The 24,643-nt window shown below is 40.8% G+C and overlaps 1 protein-coding gene across 2 annotated transcripts in view; it reads left to right on the top strand.

Moving 5' to 3' along the window:
• Nucleotides 1-24,643, top strand: part of LOC122474691 (guanine nucleotide-binding protein G(q) subunit alpha) — a 319,763-nt gene that overhangs the window by 795 nt on the left and 294,325 nt on the right. Inside the window, exon 1 of one of the 2 annotated variants that reach the window (XM_043565731.1) lies at nt 61-339. The exons of the other annotated variant lie outside the window; for it this stretch is intronic. Coding sequence (XP_043421666.1) covers nt 330-339 — 10 coding nt within the window. The 5' untranslated portion in view covers nt 61-329. Of the gene's footprint in view, nt 1-60; nt 340-24,643 lie in introns of those variants that run through there. 2 annotated transcript variants of the gene reach the window in all.

Raw genomic sequence — 24,643 nt, 5'->3', positions numbered from 1 at the left:
GAACTGTGGTGTGTGTGCGTGTGTGCATGTGGCCCGAGGGTGGCGATCCGAGCCGGGGCACACTGGGGGACTGCCTGCGGTAGGGTTGCCTGTGTGCATCCATTTCCAGTGGTGGGGGTCTGGGGGGAATGGTGGTCAGACTCGCGACTGGATTGTCCATGGAGTGATGATGAGGGAGCCTAGTGGTTGGCTCTCTAAAGAAAGGGGGTTTATGTATTTCGTGGGGGGGGGGGCGGGCAGGCAAGCTCAAATGTGTCACACAAGTGCTGCTGCTCTCTAGCCACCAGACCACCGAAAGGAGGGATCCAGAAGAGTTTCTTGACCAGTGGATGGTGACAGGTTTGTTTCTCGTCAGCACCATTTTTTCCAGGAAAAAAGGAGGGATACGGAGGGTTGTGCTGTGTGGTTGTTGACAGCGACGGGTTTCTTTTGTTTAATGAGGCAACCCAGATGCAGGCCTGAATTCACAATAGTTACTACTGAAAACCAGTGCAGCCTCTCAGTTACTCTCCCGGAAACAAATAGAAACCTTTTGTTTAAAACGGACAGCATTTTAATATCTTTGGGATCTAGGCTAGAAGGAAAACGGGAAGTGTAGAGCAAAAATTTCCCTTCAGTCTCTAAAACAAACAAACAAACAAACAAACAAACAAACCCAACAACAACCCAGCGTTCTGTCTTCACACAAAGTTATAAAGAAAATGCCATTTCTCAAAGAGGAATTCTATTGATTATTATCTTTTAGAGACTGTTCAGAATCCAGGATCAGGGTGCACATAGGAGCCAGCGTGACCTAACCCTGAGCTATGGTGGTAGGAAGAATAAACAGCTTTGCAGTAACAGGCCTGAAAAATGCCTGCACTTGTGTTCAAGATATTTGCGCGTATAATAAATGTTCCTCAGACATGTCTGGAAGAAAGAAAGATTGTGCTGTCAATTCAGATTGAAGAAGCGTGCGTTTTCTTTCTTGAGCATTCCATCTCTTGGTTCAAGGAACCAGTTGCCTTTGGGACTGAACTGCTTGGGTACTGGATCACTTACAAGAGGGAACAAAATATAATCATTACAGACAGTTACAAATGGTTAATTTACATGTCATGCTTTATGTCTTGAAACCAGATGAGATAAATGTATACTTGTTTGTAAAGAACAGAAGGCAGAGCATTGGATAGAAGAGGTGGGCTTTAGGGAACGAAGCCAGGGGAGTGGAAAACTGCATTTGGAATATTAAGATTAAAAAAATGTTTTTTTTTTCCTCATTTTGGGCTACTTCTAATGGCTGAATAATGTGTGATTGAATATGTTGCAAATTCTCAAGATTGGGAAAAATAGGGGAAGACAAATACGCATAGAGTGTACAAGTGCACGATTAAGGGAAAAAGCATGTGTTTTAGAGAGACTTCAGAAGGGATTTTCTTTTGCCCTGTTTACAGTCTTTGTTTATGTTTAGCTGTGAATACAGCATTTGAAATCTCTCAAGCCATCCCTATTTCCTGAAATGTGACAGCTCTAGGTGCCAGCAGCTGGAATTAGAATGCAGGGGGTTTGTCCGTTGGAAGGCCTAGGTTAGATTATCTAGGAGGAAGACTTTGAGGGAAATACACATATACGGACAGAATTACATACTGTGTGTTGAAATAACATATGATGTTTTAAAAATGCACTTGGAGATAATTTTATGAGAAAAAAAATTAACAGTTTTCCTACTAAAGTGGTAGTAATGGGGAACTTGGTCTCTTTTTAGATATTTGAGTAGGATTTAATACAGCCTTGTGCCAGCCCCCAAGTATGGCCTACCAGAAGGAGTGGAAAATCTGACATTAATTTAGCACCTACATTCATTAGTAACATTCAAAAATTGTGCAACTTTTTGTTAGGAACATGATCCCTAGGCATCACATACTGTTTCTTACAGCTTTGTGATCTAGATATGTTGCTTTTGTAGCAGAAGGAGTGTGATACCTACACTATTTCTACAGTAAATACTCTCTCCTAAATGTAGGGGTGTGTGTATGTGTGTGTGTTGTGTGTGTGGGCTTCTGATTTCACAGTTTTTTGAGTCCAGGAGGAAGATAATGGTTGACTTGAACCAGATATCTGGGAGGGCTTCTGTTTGAGGAGCTGCTCTTGGATCAGCTGCTTTGATGAGTTCACTGAAGCTTCCTTTTCCTACCTGTCCAAAGGAGGCTACGGGTTTCATCCTTACACAGTTTAAAGATGTACTGATGTTTTTAACTACCTTATTTAAATCGAGGGCTCACTCTTATATTTAAGTGACATTCAGTATGAGATTATTGTCAAAGTAAATTTTAGTTTAAGACATGACACCATTTTAGTGGAAATGGATTTATTTGGCAGGTGATCTTTGCATTGTTCACATAATTATTTTATGTGTTAGCGTAAAGAATTAGAAAGGGAACTGCCTAGATGAAAGTATAGCAGTAAAATGGGAATCGTTTTTGATACTTACACAGCAATTATGACAACGTATTTTCCAATTCTGTACTAATATGTTTTGATTTTTTATTCTTTTTTTAAAGGAATCCGGAAACTTACCACCATAAAAACACCATATTTAGTTCTGAATTGTTGTTTTCTTTACCATATTCTTTCTCTGAATTTATTTAAATAAGTATTTTCCTTGCCAGCTCAAAGAAAACTTGCATATATACGTATATATGCAAGAGAACATTTTAACTTGGTTGAAGTTTTATATGCTTTGTAGGTATAAAGTATATTGTATTTCCTCTAATTGATCAATATTAGTACTAACTAAATACTTATTTAAATAAATTTTTTTTAACATTTATTTATTTTTGAGAGACAGAGAACAAGCAGGGGAGGGGCAGAGAGAGAGGGAGACACAGAATCTGAAGCAGGCTCCAGGCTCTGAGCTGTCAGCATAGACCCTAATGAGAGGCTCGAACACGTGAACTGTGAGATCATGACCTGAGCCAAAGTTGGATGCTTAACTGACTGAGCCACCCAGGCTCCCCTAAATATTTCTATTTGTAGCACATAGGTCACACTATTGAATATTAATGTGTCTTTAAGTCTGTGTATAACAAATGGCTTTGAATCCCTGCATTCAGTCACAGATATTCATGCAGAAAATTTTTTTAGTTCCTTGAAAATATATCTTTTCCCTCTTAAATCTGTTCTTACTTTACATGTTTTTAGAATCTTTACTCTTTAGATCTTAATCATCAAATGGGAAGATTTAGCAAGCCTTTTTGATTGAATTCCACCTATTGAATATAGGCAGAGTTTAGGCCAGTCTTACATGGAAGAATGTATGTTCTTTATCTTCTAACTGAATTACATATATGATTGTAGATTTTCTTCCTCTTCTAGGCCAGTAGTTTATGAGGTTAGGGATTGTGTCTGTACTGCTCACTATGATAGTCCAACTTCTAGCACAATACCTAACTCATAGAATGCTCTCAATAAATGTTTGTTGAGTGAGTGCATTTATTTATGACCCCCCCCCCCCCCGACAAATTAGGAGCATAAAGTAATGAATAAATTATGGAAACACAGGGATATGTAATGCTTTTAATCTGTGGCAGGTAAAATCATGATCTTTAAACAATTGAATGTAACTCTTTGAGCCTGTTGGATGTAAGTGCATTCCAGGATAGAAAGTGTTAATGTAAGTTGTTACATCACATATTGAACCAGTGTATTACAGTTCTGTGCTGGATGAATTTGGGAATGGTAACAGTCACGCTTAAAGTATGAAAGTTTAAAAGAAAAAGAAGTGGGGCACCTGGGTGGCGCAGTCGGTTAAGCGTCCGACTTCAGCCAGGTCACGATCTTGCGGTCCGTGAGTTCGAGCCCCGCGTCGGGCTCTAGGCTGATGGCTCAGAGCCTGGAGCCTGTTTCCGATTCTGTGTCTCCCTCTCTCTCTGCCCCTCCCCCGTTCATGCTCTGTCTCTCTCTGTCCCAAAATTAAATAAACATTGAAAAAAAAATTTTTTTTTTTTTTTAAAAAGAAAAAGAAGAAACCATTCGATATCTTGCTTACTTTTTATCGTGTAGAAGCTAATTTAACCCTGTCATCTTCTGGTCATACACTTTCCCCATGACATACTCAACAGAGTGAATTTTAAATTCTCCAGCATACAGGTGACAGATTTTTGTGATTTATCTGTACAGTTAAATGAGAACCACAATGATCAAATACAGAGTTTTAAGAGTTGCAGATGGAGGGCGCCTGGGGGGCTCAGTGGGTTAAGCATCTGACTCTTGATTTCGGCTCAGGTCATAATCTTACAGTTTATGTGTTCAAGCCCCATGTCAGGCTCTGTGCTGACAGTGTGGAGCCTGCTAGGGACTTTCTCTCTCTCTCTCTCTCTCTCTCTCTCTTTCTCTTTCTCTCTCTCTCTCTGTCTCTCTCTGTCTCTCTGCGCCCCTCCCCCATGCACTTGTGCTCTCTCAGAAAATCAAAGTTAAAAAGATGGACAAACATGAAAAAAATTAAAAAAGAATGGCAGATGGAATATTTTTGATTGAGAGGTATATATTTGTACTGAAAACTGTACAGTTACAGAGCAAGAAGGCTGGGAATTGCCTGACAGATTTAGATTGTATGGAGAGTTCATTCGTGTGGGCGTGGATAAAAGCGCCTGCCCCACGACCCCTCTGTAGAGTTCACTGGAGAAGAATGGGGATGTTGATGGTCTGAGTTAACCTAGAAGTTAGTGGCTGTCTAGGACGGCCCTTCAGAACCAGGGAAGGCAAGGATCCCTGTACGCAGCCCTAATGACAGCATCTCCCTGGAAATACCAAACGATGGTGTTGATGAGGCTGCTTTAAAACCAACCAGTTTTATTTTTGTTACTCTTTTTGCTTCCAAGTGTTAAATATGTTTCTAAATGTCAGGATTTATTTGGATGCATTTCCTCTTTTTCTTTCTGGTTTTTTGTTTTTGTTGTTGTTGTTTGAAACACGGGACTTATAGTTTCTATCCGAAGGGTGGAGTGTTAGCATCCCTCATAAGAATCAGAATTGTAGCTCTGACTACAGCAAAGCCTTCAGAGTAAGATTTTTGCTTTGAGCCACGTAGATCCATTGTCTAGATCTGCCGTGGAACTCATCCTTTTGCTTACATGTGATTTCTTCCTATGGGAGCTTTGGCACATGTTAAAACCATGCTGAACAGTGAAGTTATCCCCTATAGATCGATTCAGATTTTTTAAGGTACATTTAGAAAGGAGAACCAGAAGAATAATTTAGTGGCCATTTTGTTTATTACAAATAAATTTGATAGCCTCCTTCTCATTAAAAAACAACAACAATAACAACAACAACACAGCTCCACTTTATAGGAGCTGGTTTATATTCAATTTTGTAGGTGCCTATTCAATATAGTTATGGTTTTTATTACAGATGAATTTTTAAGGACCTGACACAGCTTTCACAGTTGTGTGGCTGCGTGCTATGCTAAACTTAGCAGAAAAAAGGAACAGATTTTTCTTCATGATCCAGGCGAACTTACACTTGAGAAGAAATGAACTAGATTTTCCAAGGATGATTTTGATTCCAGCATTCATGTTAATTTTTCTTTAAGGGGAGGTGATTAGTTCTGTTGACATCAATGGAAATGTTGATTGGGTGTTGTAGAGGAAAAGCAGGGAACTCAAATGGTACATCTTGGGAGAGAGAAGCCATTTTAAGAAGGTTAGGATTGCTTTCTTCGTAAGGAGGTAGAGGGAGGGAGCCTGTTTGCTCCAGACACTGTTTTGGCTTGAGGGAAATACAAGTATTTGTAGCAACAAATTTAAAGTCTAATTTCGTTGTTTCAGCTGGGAGGGTGATGACATTTTTCAAAAGGAAACTGGTATCATGGCTTTTAAGCAATGTTAAGATCTTTGCAGAATTCATCCTAGGGAAGTGTGAAATAGCAATAGAAGGTAAAAAGTGTGATTGCTGGTAATTAAATCTGTGGCAATAACTGACTTCAGTAAACAGTGAATGTTTTCTCCTGTGCTGCCGAATGGAGTAACATTGAAGACAGAGCTGTTCTCAGACCCAAACACTGTTTTGCGTGAACAGCTGTTACTAATAAAATGATAGGAAGTTGTTCCACAATCACCTTTGATTTGTTATGTTACCGATATGTAAAAATCTGTCTGATTTCTCATCTATCATGCAGTAAAAAGAAAAAAAAAATGACCTAACCATGCTGTTGGAAATGAGTTCCTAAATTCTAGGTGGTTGGCCATGGATCTGGACTTGACAAAAATACCCGTATTTTGATGCTGAGAACCAAAATCTGAATTCACTGACTAGCTCTGGGGTTGACCTTTATACCTAGCAATAATTTCTGAGATCAGAGCAGAATATTTTGTTCAAAGACTTCATGGTTAAATATTAAGAACAAAATTCGTGTGATTTAAAAATAAAGTTAAGAACATACTTCAAATTCATTTATTCCACAAACACTTGCCAGATATTGGAAAATAAACACTGCCTCCAATTTTTTTTTTTTTTTTTAAATCAGACATATCTTATGAAAGAACAGCTGCGTAGAGAATGCTGGTCAAATGAGCAAGTATTAAGCCCCTCATTTATACAAAATAATGTGCTGTGTGAGACACTCCTTATTTCTTACTCGTCAGCAACGAAGACTACAAGTACTTTTCACAGTTTTGCTGTTTCCCAGTAGACGCCCTCGGACAGACATGTCCTTCTGAGTTTTATCCTTCCTGGCATTGGCTTTTCTATTGGCTCTTAATACAAAGAAAAAACCAAAATAATCTCAAGGCCATTGTACAAGCTTCCCGGGGATTACACAACTGGAGAAAGCAGATGATCTTGAGAATTACTTCCTAGGAGCGTATCGGCAAAAATGCCTTCAACCATGAGAAGTCATTACTGACCACTTGCCCTGAGCACTAATTGGGTTGGAAGCTCCTTGAGGGCAAAGATGGCGGCTTTGGTTTTGTTTTGTTTTGTTTTGTTTTGTTTTTTTGTATCCCAGCATAGACAAAGCCTTGCTCAGTTTACAGTGATTCTGTTGTCAGTAACTGGGGGCTTGTGGGCACAGAAGGGTGGGCAGCTGGATTCTCCAAAGAAAGGGCACTCAGAGGACATGAACGTACACTTCTTGCTTCCGTCTAACGTGCATCATCCATATGTTCTCCATTTGCCACACTCCTCTTTGCCGTTTCGTGGGCCACCTGGGGCACAGTAAAAGCAGTTGGGTTTTAACAACGGAATAGTCTTTGTCTCCTGGTCCTGCTTCTCATTCATTGTCTAGCGGGAGTGATTCAGTTGAGCGTTCTCATATTGTTTCAGCCTGAAAAGCCAGTAGAAGTGCATGCAGCAGTTTGAATGGAAAACTGTTACACAGGTCCTTTGAAATTTAAAAATTCCATGCACCTTTATTACAGGATTAATTTTGGATTGTGAGCAGTTTGAGTACTTAAGAAACAAAGTAGTTGTTTCAAGGAAGTGCGGAATAGATTGTGGTGCGGTTGGGAACAGGAATGTCATTAATGCCATTGTATTCCTGAAACCTCACAGAAAGGAACAATAATTGATCCACAGAAAGAGCGAGAGTGAGACTTTTTGGCTCTGTTGCAGGAAGTGAATAGTGGTGTTTAGAAACATAGTCATGCATAATTCTAAAATAGCCTTGAGTTTTTTCCCTTTAGAGAACTGAAATCATGTATTAATTGCCTCTTCCTGGAATTTGACTTTTTTTTTTTTGATCACCACCAGTTGTTAAAAAATCAAGAGTTTTTCTTTTGCTTTTTTACATTTTCAAGACTCTGATGAAATCTTTATTTTTATTGTTTCTTCCCTACCTTTCTTTTTGCTGTTAGGGCAAGCAGGGTGATTGCTGGCATCTTCTGTATACTTCCTGGTGACTGCAACTAAAGATCAGCACTTTGGGGCACCTGGGTGGCTCAGTCGGCTAAGCGTTCTACTTCGGCTCGGGTCATGATCTCATGGTTGGTGGGTTCCAGCCCTGTGTCGGGCTCAGTGCTGACAGCTCGGAGCCTGGAGCCTGCTTAGGATTCTGTGTCTCCCTCTGTCTCTTCCCCTTGTTTGCTCACACTCTGTTTCTCTCTCTCTCTCTCTCTCTCTCTCTCTCTCTCTCTCTCTCTCAAAAGCACACATTTAAAAAAATAAGACAAGCATTTGAGTGGCTTACCCGCCCGTTATTCCAGCTGTTTGCTACAGCCCCCTTCTGTGCAAACACCGCCCATTCATTTACCCTTTCATCCCAGTGCCCTTTGGTGCCAGGAAGGGTTTCTTAGACTCCCTGGCACGCACATTTCTTTAAGATTTAGGGAACTTCCAAGTTGGTGCTTCCTTCAAACATGTGGCTGTGAGCTGGTGAGGGGAAGTTGGGTGCTTTACTACACTAAAAGGGCACTTGTGAATGTGCTTGTAGGAGATAATTAACTGTCTTTAGCAACACTTGAGTCCCCGGAACAAAATACATTGTTACTGAACAAAATGTAGAATTCTCCTTCCTTTTCCAGAGGGCAGGGACTGGAGACTGGTTCACGATTCCCAGCAGAGAGTGAGTGAGCCAGTGCTGGATAATCTATCACACCCCACTGGGTTTCAAAATAGGATGCAGTGCGTTTGCTAGAAAGGAGGACGGTGCGTGTAGGCCTGTGTGGAGTAAGAGCCAATCTTCCCCATTTTCATGATGTGAGCGTTCTCATCTCCGTACCTAGAGAGCCTTAAAGCCCCTCTAATTGTATTTCTGTACAGAATGGGGGGGGGGGGGTAGCATCAGCAGAGGCCTTTGCTTTTGTTACACCCAGTCAGCCTGAGCATGTTTTGGGGTTTGTTTTTTTTCAACGTTTATTTATTTTTGGGACAGAGAGAGACAGAGCATGAACGGGGGAGGGGCAGAGAGAGAGGGAGCCACAGAATCGGAAACAGGCTCCAGGCTCCGAGCCATCAGCCCAGAGCCCGACGCGGGGCTCGAACTCCCGGACCGCGAGATCGTGACCTGGCTGAAGTCGGACGCTTAACCGACTGCGCCACCCAGGCGCCCCATGGGGTTTGTTTTTTTAAGGCAAAGGTACAGTGTTAGTTTCTGACCCTCAGAACGGATATTTTAGGACCTCCCCTTTCCAGAGCAGCTTCATTATACTACACGTTCTTTCTGCAGATGGTAAGTGCAGTTTTCCTCTTGTCCTAAAGAGCTGACCCATTTCCTGTGACTTGTTCTAATAATACAGGATGACTTTAATTCTTGTTCCTAGTTTGCCCTTAAAAGAATGCCAGGGTACTTGCTACGGGTTTAACTCTTGTCTTTCTAACACTCGTGATATTTTTTTGAGAATTGGTCAAGCACACAGAAGCAGTAGCAGGCGCTGTGGAAGTTTATTTGGGTAAATAAATACCTGCCCCCCCCCCCCCCCACACATTGGTTTAGTTTCGTGTGTTTTTTTCTAAAACCTGTAACTAAAGGGAGGTCAAGCGGTCCTGCCCTATATCTCTTTGAACTATTGTGAAGGTGTTTCTTCAGGGAAAAAGATTTGTTCCTGGACTCTTTCTACAGAGACATGTAGAATGAAGACATTGGACCGAACCTCACGGCTGTCTGAACGTTGAAACTTGCTCCGCTTCCCCGTCTGCAGCTCTGGCCTCTTGGCCACCTTCTGCCCAGGCTCATCCCTGGATGAGGGGCCCCGAGCCCCAACCCTCTGCAGTGGTGACAGGCCCTCCGGGAGGCATCGGCAGGTCTGGTGGACTCCTGGCTGCCCTCACCGTCCTCTCCTTCCCTTCCCGAAGACACCCTGAGCACCCTGCGGGAGGCTCGGCGGCTCCGGGGAAGAGTGAGGAGGCATCAGCGAGTCTGGCCAGAGCGGCCCCCATGCCGCCTGGCACGCCGCTGATAGTTTCACTGCCTTCACAGGGAATGGTATCAAAAGCCTCCTGTCATATCAGCATGGGTCTCTTGCTTCCTGCAGGAAGGGCGATATCCTGGCAGGCGCAGGGGTGGAGCCTGCGGACCAGGCAGTGTTCAAGTGCTGCCCTGCTCAGGCCCCTGCCCCGGAGCTTTCGTGGGTACCCTTAGACCGCTGTCTTTGACCCACTGCTACTAGTTTTTTCCCCTTCATTGGGCTTTAAGCAATGCTTTCCATTTGCTTGCAGAGAACCTGCTGCCCAAGCCCGTTTCTGCCATTTTCAGTGAGAGCGGGTCGGTCGTCTGAGTCTGGGCTCCAGGAGTGCCTCACACCTTGGTGGAGCACGTTTGGGGGACTGCTGTGTATTGGGAGCCAGTAGACTCCTTTTCTAGCACCTTCCAGGGGAGATTTAGAATCAACCCAGGAACGGAGCATTTGTGTCCATTTCCTCTTACGTTCCTGTGCCCATCTTTTTTTTTACGCGGCCTTTATTGAAATCAGAAAAACAGGTAGTGGACTGTTTTTCTGAACTGCCCTTAGTTGTCATGACCATGTTCAGAGAAACTTCAAGGAGGCGACTTCCTGTGTCTCTTGTCTGCATTCTGGAGAACGGGCTCTGTGACCAAAGAAAGAACAGCTAGACTCACAGCCTAGGTCTGCAGAAGAGCCCAATTCCCCTGGAGGTGCCCGGCAGGGGTCTGGCACTCGTCGACCCCTGCTTTCCTCCCGGCTGCAGCCTCTTCCTCATTATCTTGTCAGCTTGATTTTGGATATGGAGTTGGACAGGTGCAGGGGAAAAGGAGAGCAGTCACAGATGAAGGAGAGTAATGTGAGTCTGGCGGGGCTTGGCTGGACAGAGGCTGTTGTTCCCTGGAGGGGTGGTGCGGTCGTGTCTTCGCTAGACTCTGGAGGAAGGAAAGGAGAACAACAGAGAGGTGCTGTGTGCGTTGGCCTGTGGTTGGAAAGTGCCAGGCCAATGCAGCCTCTCTTACGAGCTCCACTGCCCCCCTGCATTTCCTCATCTGGTCATGTCTCCTGTGCCCTTGCTTCCCCGATCCCAGATTGGGAGAGGAGCAAGGGCAGCAGTCTGCTTGTGTGGGAGGTGCTCTTGTTGCATGTGTCCTCCCCTGACCTTTTACCCCCAGAGATGGTTAAATAGACCAGGCACAAAACTCATGTCAAGCAGTGTCCTGAGAAAAACCATTCACACATTAAAAAGAAAATGTACACCATGATTCCTCTGTGTGTGTGTGTGTGTGTGTGTGTGTGTGTGTGTGTATTTAACCTGGCAGCTGCTTAAGGTGACAGAAATGCATCTCTTACTGTATTGAGAACTCTGCTAATCTGGCGATGGGTTATTCGAATGTCTCTTGAGAGATCCTTGTGCAGGAAGTCTGCTTTCACCTGGCTTGCTTCTCCTGTCAGTTGCCCAAGGCAATAAGTAGATACATAGTAGCCTGAGATAGTCTTGCCAAAGTGGATTCACACTCACTGTGGAGGCATGTAATACATGGAAGTAATCTTGTAATTTTAGCTGATCAAGGCACCTGTCAATTGATTGTGTTCTCTTAGGAGCTGTTCACATTCTGGGGCTATTACATCCAAGCCCAGGGAGTAGATTACTCAATAAGCCCTGAAGCCTGTTTCCATTTATGACCAGCCTTTGAAATGGGGTGCTTTTGTTCATGATAGAATCGAGTTATGAGGATTTCTTGACTCGAAAATGTAGGCAAATATATTTTGAATAATTTGATTAATTTGAGAACAGAAGTAGGAAGAGCTGAAACAAAAGATACTTGAAATCAACCCGTATTTTCATGAACAATCGATTCCTAATGGGTCAAGAACTAACACTTTGCCAAGCTACCGGATCATCTTGGAGCCAACTCAGATAGGACACAGATTCTGGAGATGGACGGCCCTTGCTGTGGTCCAGACTAATAAATGGCATGTCCTCTGCACCTCCTATATTATGTGTTGGGTCACCACCTGAGATGTTATCCAGAGCACATTAGAAATGACTAAAACATTTTGGGCACATACTAGTCTCTTGTAACGTCGAGTCCCCAAAGTTTCCCATGTTCTGTGAGAGAATATACCTATATGTTGCTTGATTCGTTTCTGATAAGCAATTTGTATTTCCCTACGCATACAGTTCTTGACAAAAGGTTGCATTTTAATGGGGGAAATCATAGGACTTCGTTAATAGTATTGCTTAGGAAATCTTGATTCCAAATATATTTTCATGAAAATCACCAGCTGTGTCCTTTGAGAAACACATTTGCTATAAGGGCTTTCCACTCCAGGCCATGCTTATTGTGGGAACAGAGATTCTTGTCTAAGGTTTTTCTAAATCCCTAGAGTCTATCTGTGAATTGCTACTCAAATTACAGTGTATCCTTCCCAGAATTAATTAATGCATATGCATCCCAGTGTATTGAAATCATGTGGCCACACAATGATTTTTTTTCTATTAAATACATTCTCTCTTTATATATCTTCAGACAGCATGCTATTGCCTGAGTTTATATTGTATTTTATTCTCTTTTTGGAGCAAAATAAGAGCACTTGAGATAGTTATCCTTTGGTGGTATGATTGTCTTCTAAAATAGTAAAGTTTAATAATGAGAAGAACTGTCGTATTTAATAGAGTTTGAGTCAAGAAGTGTTTATTTTCTTCCAGTTAAGAATTTTCTTACATTCTTAAGAAATACATTATTTTGGTTTCACATTGCCCTTCAAAAGAATGAGTCCCTTCTATGTGAATAACTTTTTTTTTTAAAGGGTGTTAACCTTTTTTGAAGTATAGTTGATACACAATGTTACATTAGTTTCAGGTGTACATTGTTATTATGTTTCATTGTTCAGTGATTTTGAAATCTTATAAATAATGGAATCGTTTCTTTACACAAAGTTTGAAATTTAAAAAAAATTTATTCATGAACTTATTCAGAGTGTACGAACTTAAGAAACATGATTTGTATGAGTGTGTGTTCCTTTCTAGTCTGTTTTATTTTTATATGTGTCTTGCTCAGGTGTAATCATACTGTATAATAATATAACATTGTGTTGTAAGCATTTTCTATATGATTGTATAGACTTCATATTAATATTTAGAATTTAGAATTGCTATATAATATTCTTTTAGAGGATACATATTAATTTGCTTGCTTACTCTCATTTTTTTGGACACCTAGATTTCTCTCAATGTTACTATTTTGAAAATAATGCTGTGATGGAGTTAGCATTTTTTAAACACACACATGCTTTTAGAATAGATTAATAGAAATGTTAATTCTAGGTCTGAGGTTATGAAAAATTTTATGACTTGATTGCACACACCTAAGACACATTTTGAAGTGATTGTATGCAATTTGCAATATCATGAGCAATATTATGAGAGTATTAATGAGTTAACAGGCAAAAAAAAAAAGGTATGTGATTTTAAAATTTGCATTTATTTGATCACTAGTGAGAATGATCATTACCCATGTGTTTGTTTCTAGTTGAATTTATTATTTTGTAAGTTGTCTCCTTATTTCCTTTGTCTGTTTATGAGTTCTGAACATGCATATGAAGTTTGCCATTTTCATATTTACTGTAAATAACTTAACCCCAGTGTTTTGTTTTTCTTTATCTTTGTTTTGAACTATTTAATACAGAAGTTTTAAATTATTTTGAAGCCAAATATGTTGATCTTTTTCTATTCTGTTTTGAAATAAAGGTCTGATTCTGGTTTAGATACTCCATGAAAGTCAGATTTACTGTTGTTATAGGTGAAACTAGGTTGAATGTAGTGTTTCCATATCACCGTTGTATGATTCTTTTTCTTCCAAAATAGCAGTGAAATACATACACATGGAAGTTCATACTGTTAGAGATGATATAACATAAGTTCTTCTGTATGTCTTTGGTTTTTTCATCCAGTAATACGGAATGGATATCTTGCCCTGTTAATATAAATCTTTTACATCACATTTATGCTTGTTAGTGCGACAGTGTATTTTTTTTTAATTGTAGTTACAGCGTATTTTCAGTCTTCACAGTGGTGTGCTGCAGTTAGCTTGTATCTACTCATGAAAGTTTGACACATTTCCCGATTCTCTGTTCAGTGACTTCACTTGGATAGCTTGAAATCAGCCAAGATGTGGAGTATTTACATCACAGAAGTTGGCAGGTGCTACCAATCAGGGCTTTCCCCTCCCACTGGGAGAACTTGTTAAATATTAACCAGTACGTTTACTGGCACTTACACCTGACCTCTACCTACTGATGGAGAGTTAGTTTGATTCCATTTGAAAAAGTTACAGTTAATGCTGCAGTGAATATTGCAGGGGATCCATTTTGTACACTTGTACAATTGACCCTTTAGCAGATAAGTTCCTCAGAGTTAGGTCATCAGCCAAATGACAGACTTACTTTAAATTTTGATACACATCACCACTTTATCTTTCAGATAGGTTGTATTAATTTACTTCACCACCTCTAATGTGCGTTAGTGGCTATTTTGACAATGTGATAGGTAAAAACAAACCCAAACATGTATTTTTTGCATTTTTATTGGATACATTTGTATTCATTTCTGTTTTTATAATTTTCGTTTCTATACTGCCTATTTACAAAAATAACAAATACCTCGGTTTATGATTTAGTTAGGTTTTTGTCGCTTTTCACTTCCATTTTATTAACCGATATTTCTAGAAAATTGACCATTTTATCTGCAGAAGGATGGAGTGAGTGCTCTAGGATAAGTGTGTCCAAGGGGAAAAGAAAATAGAACGGATAAGATTATAGGACAGGTTTGGCCATGTGCATAATTGTACTGACACAGATGTTTTTGATGGTGATTTTTTTTCCCCCGGTTTCTTGTGCTTTTACTTTTAAGAAACTTGCTAAATCCAAGGTCTCAAAGATTTACTTTCATGTTTTCTTCTAAGGGTTTTGTCGATTCAGGTCTTATATGTAAGTCTCTCATGCAGCTTGAGGTGATTTTTGTATATGGTGTGAGGTTGGGTTCTGACTTCATTTTTTTTTTTTTACAAGTGGATATCTAGTTCTCCAAGCACCATTTATTGAAAGGACATATTCTTTCCCCGTTGTGGGGTCTTAGCACCCTTGTTATTTATTCTTGCCTTATCTTTATTATTTTATTTCTTGAAATTTCTCTAGGTTTATTTAGTTTTACTTTTTGTATTTTGAGTTAAAATTGTTTGATTATTTTAGTATTTTCTAGGTTTGAATTAGAAGTGTTTAAAACTTTGAATTTTTCTACTTGTTTCTATGTAGTGTTGATATTATTCTTTTACAGACATTTTAAAATTACGGTTTTGATTTTTATCTTTGAACCAGGGTTGTTGAAGATAGTTTAAAATTTCTAAATGTTTATGATTTTTGTTATTTCTAGTCTTACATCATTTTGATAGGAGAATATGGTCTGTACTGTTTTTCCTTTCCTTTTTTTTTTTAAAATTCTATTTATTTATTTTGAGAGAGACAGAGACAGTGCATGTGGGGGAGGAGCAGACAGAGAGGGAGACAAAGAATCAAAAGCAGGCTCCAGACTCTGAGCTGTCAGCACAGAGCTTGACACGGGGCTCAAACCCACGAACTGCAAGATCATGACCTGAGCCAAAGTTGGACGCTCAAATGACTGAGCCACCCAGGTGCCCCTGCTTTTTTTTTTTTTTTTTTAAAGATTTTATTTTTAAGAAATCTCTACACCCAGCATGGGACTGGAACTCTTAACCCAAGATCAAGAGTCGTATGCTTGACCAACTGAGACAGCGAGGCATCCATTTTTACTTTTTTGGAATGGTAGTCTGATATATAGTCAGTTTTTGTTTTATGAATACATAAAGTGTGTGTATGTGTGTGTGTGTGTGTATAATAAAACATAAGATTATGAGTGCTATTTAATTGTTGCTTGTATTTGTAGTGAATCTCCTTGTTTATATTGTGAACCAACCAAGTACTGAGAATTGAGCTGAAGCCTTCCATTACTCTAATGTTTATGACAATTTCTTGTATTTCCAGAGATTTTTGTTTTGTATATGTAAGTATTCTGTTTTTAGGTGCCTTAAAAATGTCCTTGAGAATTAAGCTTGCATTGTATAACATTACTTTTTGAAATAAATCAATTCTTTTGCATCTTGAATTCAACTTTGTTGGGATTCGTATGGGTCTTTTGTTTTCATTTGCTTGGTCTGTTTCTCCAATTATTTTCAACTATTCTTTAAAAAATTTTTTTTTAATGTTTATTTGTTTTTGAGAAAGAGACGGAGTGCAAGTGGGGGAGGGACAGAGAGAGAGGGAGACACAGAATCCAAAGCAGGCTCCATGCTCTGAGCTGTCAGCCCAGAGCCCAACGTCGGGCTCGAACTCATGAACTGCGAGATCATGACCTGAGCCCAAGTCGGACGCTTAACTGACTGAGCCACTCAGGTGCCCCCGTTTTCAACTACTCTTAATCTTTTTGTTGCTCCTCTGAGAGGTTTTGTTTGTTTTTGTTTTACCCCCAGTTTGAGACTCTTTTTGCTTCAGTAGATGAGTTCATTCAACTCACACATGTGGAGATTATATAGATACAGTTGTTTTTTTTTTGCATCCGATTTCTGTCTTCTGACTCCTCGATTGATTTCTGGCAGTTCCCTTCCTCTTTCCATTTCCCCCTCCTTCCTGCTTTCCCTTCTTTGTTATTTGGTTTGTATTGGGTTTCTTGTTTTGTTTCCCACCTCAAATAATTTGAAAGGTACATAGTCTGCTTTTAATTTTACTTTGCCCTTCTCCCCCCAACTCTCCCCACCCTCCCGCCTCCATGTACAATGGAGCAGAATTTGTTCACCTATTAGCAGGGGTTGAGAAACGCTTAATGTAAAGTGTGAGATAGTAAATATTTTTGGCTCTGTAGGCCATATGATCTCTGTTGCAGCTACTCAACTCTGTCATAAACTTTGTTAGTGAATGGGTACAGCTGTGTTCAAATGAAACTTTTTTTTTTTTTTTTACAAAAATAGGCAGCAAGCCAGATTTGGCACTGTGGTTATAATTTACCAGTCCCTCATCTGTATTGCATCCATTCTCGGCTTTACTGGTGTGTAATTTGCATGTTCTGAATTTTTCTTACTCCTATTATAGACAAGCTAATGATACCAGACTTAAGAGGGTTCTCTAAATCTTAATGGTTAGTAATACTCTTTACACATTTTATTTTATATGTGTATTTTACTTTTCTGTCTTCCCTGAGACAACACTGAATGTATCAAATGATAAAAGTCTTTTTTAAAAAAAAAATGTTTGTTTATTTTTGAGAGAAAGAGAGAAACAGAGCGTGAGCAGGGGAGGGGCAGAGAAAAAGAGGGAGACACAGAATCCGAAGCAGGCTCCAGGCTCCAAGCTGTCAGCAAAGAGCCTGACACGGGGCTCGAACCCACAAACCGTTGAGCTCATGACCTGAGCCAAAGTCCGACATTTAGCCGACTGAGCCACCCAGGCACCCCATCAAATGATACAAGTCTTCTAAGAACAACATAAAGTAACCTGTGGCTAAGGACATTTTTCTGAAGGTTCGTGTCTGTCCCTGTAATTTTATTGATGGTCACTGAAAGGCTAAACATCAATAGAGAAAACTGAAACTTTCTTAATTTGAGTGTAAAAAGGATATTTGTGTCAGTTGGAGTGAGAGGTGTACCTCGTATTCAAGATACATTCAGGATCGTTTCCATGCTCTTTTTTTTTTTTTAATCCACATCTTGTGTATTTTGGTCTTCCCCTTGATCACAACTTCCTGACTTCAGATTCAGTAGATCTGCTCTTTTACCCTGAAGTGGTTTTTCTTCTGCTTTTACTCCTCCTCTCACTGCTTCTATTCACTTCCACCAGCATAGAGTTAACGTTTGATCTTGCAGCCGATGGGAACATTAACATTTCACAAATTATTCTGTAATTCTGCAAAGTTCATACACAGAGTTAATTTATTTTTGCACTTTCTAAAACTCTTAATCCTTTGATTTCATATTCAGTGCCTGGGATGATCACAGGGAATCATTTCTAGCTAAGCCTAAAGAAACCCATCAAAGTATTTTGTTATGTATTGCTTATTTGTTATTCAGCATTCATTCACAAATTTTAGTATTTATATATGTTTGTGTCTGTAATTAAAACTACATATTTAGCATTAGTTCTGTATTTACATAAATGCTCATCACCAGATATTTCTTCTTTCAATTTCTTTAATCATATGCTTTTATTTATTTTCATTCACTTATGAGTTGGCTGGATTTTGCTTTCAGATAGATGTTTTGTGAAGGGTCCATGGATAATGTGTTTATTTTTCCTGTGTATTTGAGAATGCCTTTCTGTGGGATTCACACGTTAATGACGGCTTGCATGGACATAGCATTCTTGGACTCTGCGTCTTTTCCGCCCACATTGCTTGCTACATGATAGATGTTGCTCCATTGTTTTCTGACATCTAAATTTGATGAGGAGTCTGTAGTCAGCCAGAATGGTTTTTTCTTTGTGATTTGCCTTTTCTATCTGGGTGTCTCTTTCTTTCTTCAACATGCAACTTTAATAACTTCACCAGGCTTTTGCTTCAGTGTTTTATATTCTTTATTATTTATCCTGAAGCACTGTGAACCCATTCCATCTGTATCTTAATCCTTTCATTTCGACGATGTTCCCCGATTTACCGTTGGGTTATTTTCTGTGTTCCGCAGGAATTGTTTTCCTCTTTAGTCACACCACGTCTTCATGTGTTGGGCTTCTGTTTTTCCTCTACCAAAGTTGTCAACTTGCATCTGATTGCTTCATTTCTCCATTCTTTTCCTTGTGTGATTTGCTCCGATAGCTTTCCTGCAATGCTGACTTGCCCGTGGTTGGCACATAGCTGGAATGACGGGAGTGCTGCTATACGATTTTTTCTTCAATTTTTTCTTTAACATTTATTTATTTTTGAGAGACACAGAGAGATAGAGCACAAGCAGGGGAGGAGCCGAGAGAGAGGGAGACACAGAATCCGAAGCAGGCTCCAGGCCCCGAGCTGCCAGCACAGAGCCTGACGCGGGGCTGGAACTCGAGGACCGCGAGACCACGACCTGAGCCGAAGTCGGCCACTCAACCGACTGAGCCGCCCAGGTGCCCCTGCTATACGATTTTTATTCCTCGACTTCATTTTTGAGTTCTGCAGTATCCTGCTTTTCTCCTTATTTCCTCCCTTAGCTCTGACAGTTTTCTTTCGACCTTATTTTATGTTTTAATAACCTGTGTCAAACAGCTCACATTTTCTTAAGTATTCTTGATAGTACAGAACCGTTATACATTGTTTTTTTTCTTTCCTTCTGTTTCCTAGAGTAAATCTTCCAGAGCGTTGTCTGCATTTTCCTTTCTCGCGTGTTCTGCGCCTTGTCCTCTTCCGAGTGTTTCACATTTTGTCTGGCCCTACCGTTTGTCCAAAAATAGTGTGGGTGGAATCTCATTGACTTCCTTCCCTATTTGTCTTGGGTCGGTTCATGTCCTTCCCTTAGCACTTGAGCCGGAGGGCTGGCCGATGATGGTATATATTGTTTTTAGTGCCTCTCTGGCCAGAGTAGGGCAGTATGGGAGGCTCCGTGCCAGTGGACAGCCTCAGTCTGTGAATTTTGCTGCTGCTCAGTTTCATTGTATTTTACGTCCAGGCCCACTTGTTCCTCCTCTTTTGGGCGAGCCAGCCTCTTTGGTGAGAAATCCTTCCGGAGAGTGCCTTGTCGTTGATGGCTTTCAGGTTCTGTGCGTCCCTGTGGGTGTATTTCCTTGAGGCCACTTCGTAAAGTAGGAGTGCTTTCCGCCCTCAACCCTGCCTGCTCAGAGGAAACACGGGGGTGGGCTGCTCAACACTCTCCCCTTAGCTCCTCCACAGCTCGTAGAGGCAGGAAGGTGAGTTTCAGTTAAGGACTTACTTACCCTTCCAAGTCAGGGGATGGCAGGAGTCTTTCCGAACCTTTGCCACTTGCTTCCTTCAGCTCTGCGCTATTTCACAAGCGTAAGAGGCGTGCATATTCCCAGCAGGCTCTATTTGGTCCATTTGTATTGCTCCTGATGGATAAGTTCTTTGCTCTTTTATTTTTTTTTTTAATTTTTTTTTCAACATTTATTTATTTTTGGGACAGAGAGAGACAGAGCATGAACGGCGGAGGGGCAGAGAGAGAGGGAGACACAGAATTAGAAACAGGCTCCAGGCTCTGAGCCATCAGCCCAGAGCCTGACGCGGGGCTCGAACTCACGGACCGCGAGATCGTGACCTGGCTGAAGTCGGACGCTCAACCGACTGCGCCACCCAGGCGCCCCACTTTGCTCTTTTAAAAAGACTTTTTTAATGTTTATTTTTGAGAGAGAGAGAGAGTACGAGCCAGAGTGGGGTAGAGAGAGAGAGAGAGGGAGACACAGAATCTGAAGCAGGCTCCAGGCTTTGAGCTGTCAGCACGGAAGCCAACGCAGGGCTCGAACTCGTGAACTGCGAGATCATGACCTGAGCTGAAGTCGGATGCTTAACTGACTCAGCCACCCAGGCGCCCCCAGTCCTTTACTATTATTAATGCAGATGAGGTTTTTCTCTGCTTTTCTTCTTTTCCTACATTTTGAGGGGTAGAAAGGAAGTTATTGTTTTTTAGAGCCCTTTGCTTTTTTTCCAGGAAGTCGGCCTATGAGTCTTGATGACTGTAATGAACACATGTGAAGTTTTTCATGGAGAGTTACAATTATAGAATCTCAGTGAAGGATGTGTTTTAAAGTCCAAGCTTGTACCCCATATTTGAGTCACCTCTGTAATGTCCCCCAATTTCTTGTTAGCTTGTATTCAGTCGTGGCCACATCATTCCCCGAGAGGAATTAATTCTTGGGTGATTCTTGTTTGTGAGGAAATTTTCATCTGTTGGACTTTAGTCTGTCCTGAAACTCATCCTGGGTTCGTTCTTTGGGGACATTGGGACTCTGGAACCCACTGGAACACATCTGCTCCTCCAAATACTTGAGGTTGGCCTCATGACACTCCTAGGCCTCGCTTTCTTCTTTATGCGAAATATGAGGCATTCTTTCCATCGTTTCTCAAAAGGCAGGGATGAAATCTTGTCCTGTGTCATCCTAGGTGTTTTCTTTTTGGGAAAGTAAATAATGGAACCCAGCACTTGAGGTACAGTTATGAGGTCAGAGTATTTGGGTATCTTTTCGGAAACTGACGTATACGTGACTCTGGAAACCTTTGTCTAAGCCATCCGAAGAAATACAGCAATTTTGAGTGCAGAGGGCTTCTGTACCTTGTTTGTTCTTTATTATTTTTTTCAATACAGTCCCACCTTACCAGCCCCATTTTGACCTGTGGTCCTCTATGATCTGCATACAGTCCCTGCATTTTTTCATTTCTCTCTGTCATGCATTTGCACGGATTTTTTCCATCTCGATTACTGAGGGTACTTATTCCTATTGAGTTTCATTTTTATTCTGTGGGAACATCCTTTCAAGGTCGAGATCATTTAAACTCCCCCCCCCCCCCCCCACATCTAGCATTTGTAACCCAACCCAGTTCATTCTCAGGGGATAATAGATGAACCTATTAGAGACAGATTCATAAACAATTGCATCAGGAAAAAGAAGCGTTTTTGTTAATACTGTCAGTAAAGACATGGGATATATTAGATTTCAGGACAGATCCCCACAGTCTGTCATTCAGTATGAATCTCCGATTGATTCCAAGTGTATAACTTCGCTGTCTACTTACCTAAAAGATACATAAAGCCAAAAACCCAGTACTTGAATTTGACCTCATATTTAGTTTGTGTCGGTATAAAAGAGAACAGGGAAATCAAGAGAAGATACAATACACCCGCTTTTCCTTCCTCATCTGTGGCCTGGTCTCCCGTCACAGAAGGAAATCAGGTTGCTTAAGTGGGCCTCTCTCTCACTAGCACCCCTAACATTGTACACACTAGGTGGTCTGTGTTAATCACTCCTTATTACATCCTGAAGTTTGGGTTGCAACCATATCGTAATGTCCCTTGTCATTAAGGAAGGAAGGAGCATTTTTTGATTGCTTGTCCTGTGTGAGTTCAAATTTCCAAGTAGAAGAAAAGGAATATTTTTGGAGAAGCGAATTTTATTTGCTACCTATTCGCTTCCCAGCCAGATTGGCTTAGTCTCTCCTTTTTCTCTCTGTAAGGCAAGTGTTTCTTTGAGAGAGAAAGCCAACCTAGAATTCTGTAAACTTTATTTTACAGAGTTTAACATTGTGCTCACATTTTTCACAATGACATTACATTTTTTTGTTTAGGGAATTGAATAATAGTTCAGTGGAGGGTTTTTTTTTTTTTAATCTACCTGATTATTTAATGTAAATAAACTCTGTTCTTCCAGTTGGATGGTGGGGATCATGATGGGATGGCAGTTAGTAAATAATTCTGTTTCTTGGGCAAAGGATCGAGATGGGATCTTGTTCTCCCTTGCCCCTGCTGCTTGGTTGACTCTAGCTTATGCCCACGAGGCTGTCATCCGTGGGTAGAAGGCCCTTCTTCACCGTGGGTGCGTATTGAGTTCAGGACAGTGGTCAGCCCAGGATACTTCTTTTTTCTAAAACTTGTAACCACAGAGGTGGCTTTGTGAAGACTGGGGCATGTCAGCTTTAGAGGGCAGCGCATTCTCCCAGTCCTCGTGTATGTGTGCTGGGTCCTCAGGCGTCTCAAACACTTCAGTGTCATTGTTTTGAGCCTGACCTTGTTGGAAAGGTGGGCTTAACACTACTTGTAAGAGCCTGTCGGGAGTAAGTTAGTTTCCTCATTAATTTGGTAACGTACCACAATGACTTCTATTCTAGCCCCAGTTATTACAGCTTGTCGAAACGCCCCAGGTCATTTTTGTTTCCTTCTGTCACCCATGCGAATTATTCTAAAACAATTTTTGGCCTTTACACCAGTGTTTTAAAAATGGTTCTCTATCTGGATTCGTAACAGGGCACAGTGTCCTAAATCCTAAATCGTGTTACAGGTAACACGATATTACATGCCTTTCTGGAAACTTCAGCCTTGGAAGCCAAACTGCGTTTTCAAAAATGCACTGGCTGCGTATGGATAAGTCATGGCCACGTTCCCAGTTGTGTGGAATCTCGCCAGGTAATGATTGCGTGTGGAAGTATCCCTGATTTACCAAAGTGCTGTTTCAGGAGCTGCCCTCATCGCAAGTGTGTGCCTTATGTAATCTCAGTGGTCAAGATTCGTTTTCAGGAAAAAATGTGGTTGTGCTGACATTTACTTGAAGCAAATGAAGTGTAGTTCATATCTGTTGAAATTGAAATTAATAATACATGAGTGCTTTTCCCGACCCTCATTGTGTGTTCTTGCATATAAATTTTTAGAACTCATGGTAAATCAGATGGTGCAGAGGCTGTTTGATTCCCCCCGTCTTCTCTGTTTTCCAGTGGGTGGCTTGCTTGAACAAGGGAGTGCAGTGAATAAATTTATCAGCAGCAGGATCTGTATTGACACAATTATATTTCTTGTATTAAAAATAAAACATTTTGGTCTAAAGGTTTCCATTTTCGTAAGTATCCTTTGTTTGCAAAAGAAAACCATCTTCTGGATGGCTCTTGACCATGCTCCCAAGTGTTCCTTTCCAGCTGAAAATGAGTTAAGGGACAAATGTTCATACTCGGTCTTTTTATATTGGCAAGTGTTTCCCCCTCTGATTGTTCCTTTCCTCATAGTCCCTGGATGATGAATAAGTTAGAAGAAAACTTCACTGATCTTGAAACCATAAAAACTTTGTGTACCAGTGCTTTTTAGGTACACAATGCAGTCTGGCCAGCCTCTGTGTGTAAAATCTCCGTACTGCTTAGCAGGGACAGTCTGCACGCACTGGCTGAGTGCTTTGGCAAAGCCAGACAGTCTAGGTTGCAAAGAATGCTCGGCCCCTCTCACATTTTCACGAGGAGTAACATCCTCGCACGCAGGGCCGCGCCTCAGTAGCAAAGGACTGAAATGTGCTCCTAGGCCAAGAAATGCAGCCAGTCACCTCGTGTAATCTTTACCCCATGCAGCCACGGCAGTATCTCTGACGTTAAGAAAATTGTGCGTTAGGTTGCAAAATCTTCTCCTGAGTTAGGAGGGAAGTCTCCAAGCTGACTTTGTTACTTTTAATAGTTTCCCATTCCCACACATAGGTAGCCACCACTACGTCCTTCATAACTTTGCAGTAAGCTTACGAAGGCTTTTTTTTTTTTTTTTTTTTTTACAAAAGGCAGTACTAATTAGATACATGCAGATAAGGGGGGGAGCACTAGTAGGTTTATTCCTTATTGTGTGGTAGGGTTTGTTTTTTCTTTTCTGATTTTTTTTTTTTGGTGTGTGTTTAAAAGCCAACTTTTTTGTGTGTTTGAGGGGAAAGTTGGGGAGGAGGAGGAGGAGGAAGGGGAAACAGGCATTTTTTTTTTCTGGTTGGTTCCATATCTCAGTGTAAAAGACACTCCTAATGAATTGGGATCTTGTGGGACAGGAGCTATATATTTCTTTTTTTATTGACATAATTGCAGCCAGATGGAAATGTGTAATTACATTTCTTATTATACATATATAATGGATTTGTTTTATGTCTTCCTACTTTCTGAAATTAGCCAACAGGTTAGAGCACATTTTTCCCAATAGAACTGGGATATGTACCTACATCCTTGTATTTAACTTGACCAACCTCCCTAGAATACCTCTTTATGGCAGTTTGCGTCTGGTTAAATAGGGCTTTAAGTC

Source organism: Prionailurus bengalensis, chromosome D4 (assembly GCF_016509475.1).
Source record: "Prionailurus bengalensis isolate Pbe53 chromosome D4, Fcat_Pben_1.1_paternal_pri, whole genome shotgun sequence".
Taxonomy (NCBI): domain Eukaryota; kingdom Metazoa; phylum Chordata; class Mammalia; order Carnivora; family Felidae; genus Prionailurus; species Prionailurus bengalensis.
The sequence above is the reverse complement of the archived record's forward strand: the minus strand, read 5'-3'. Positions and strand labels throughout refer to the sequence as shown.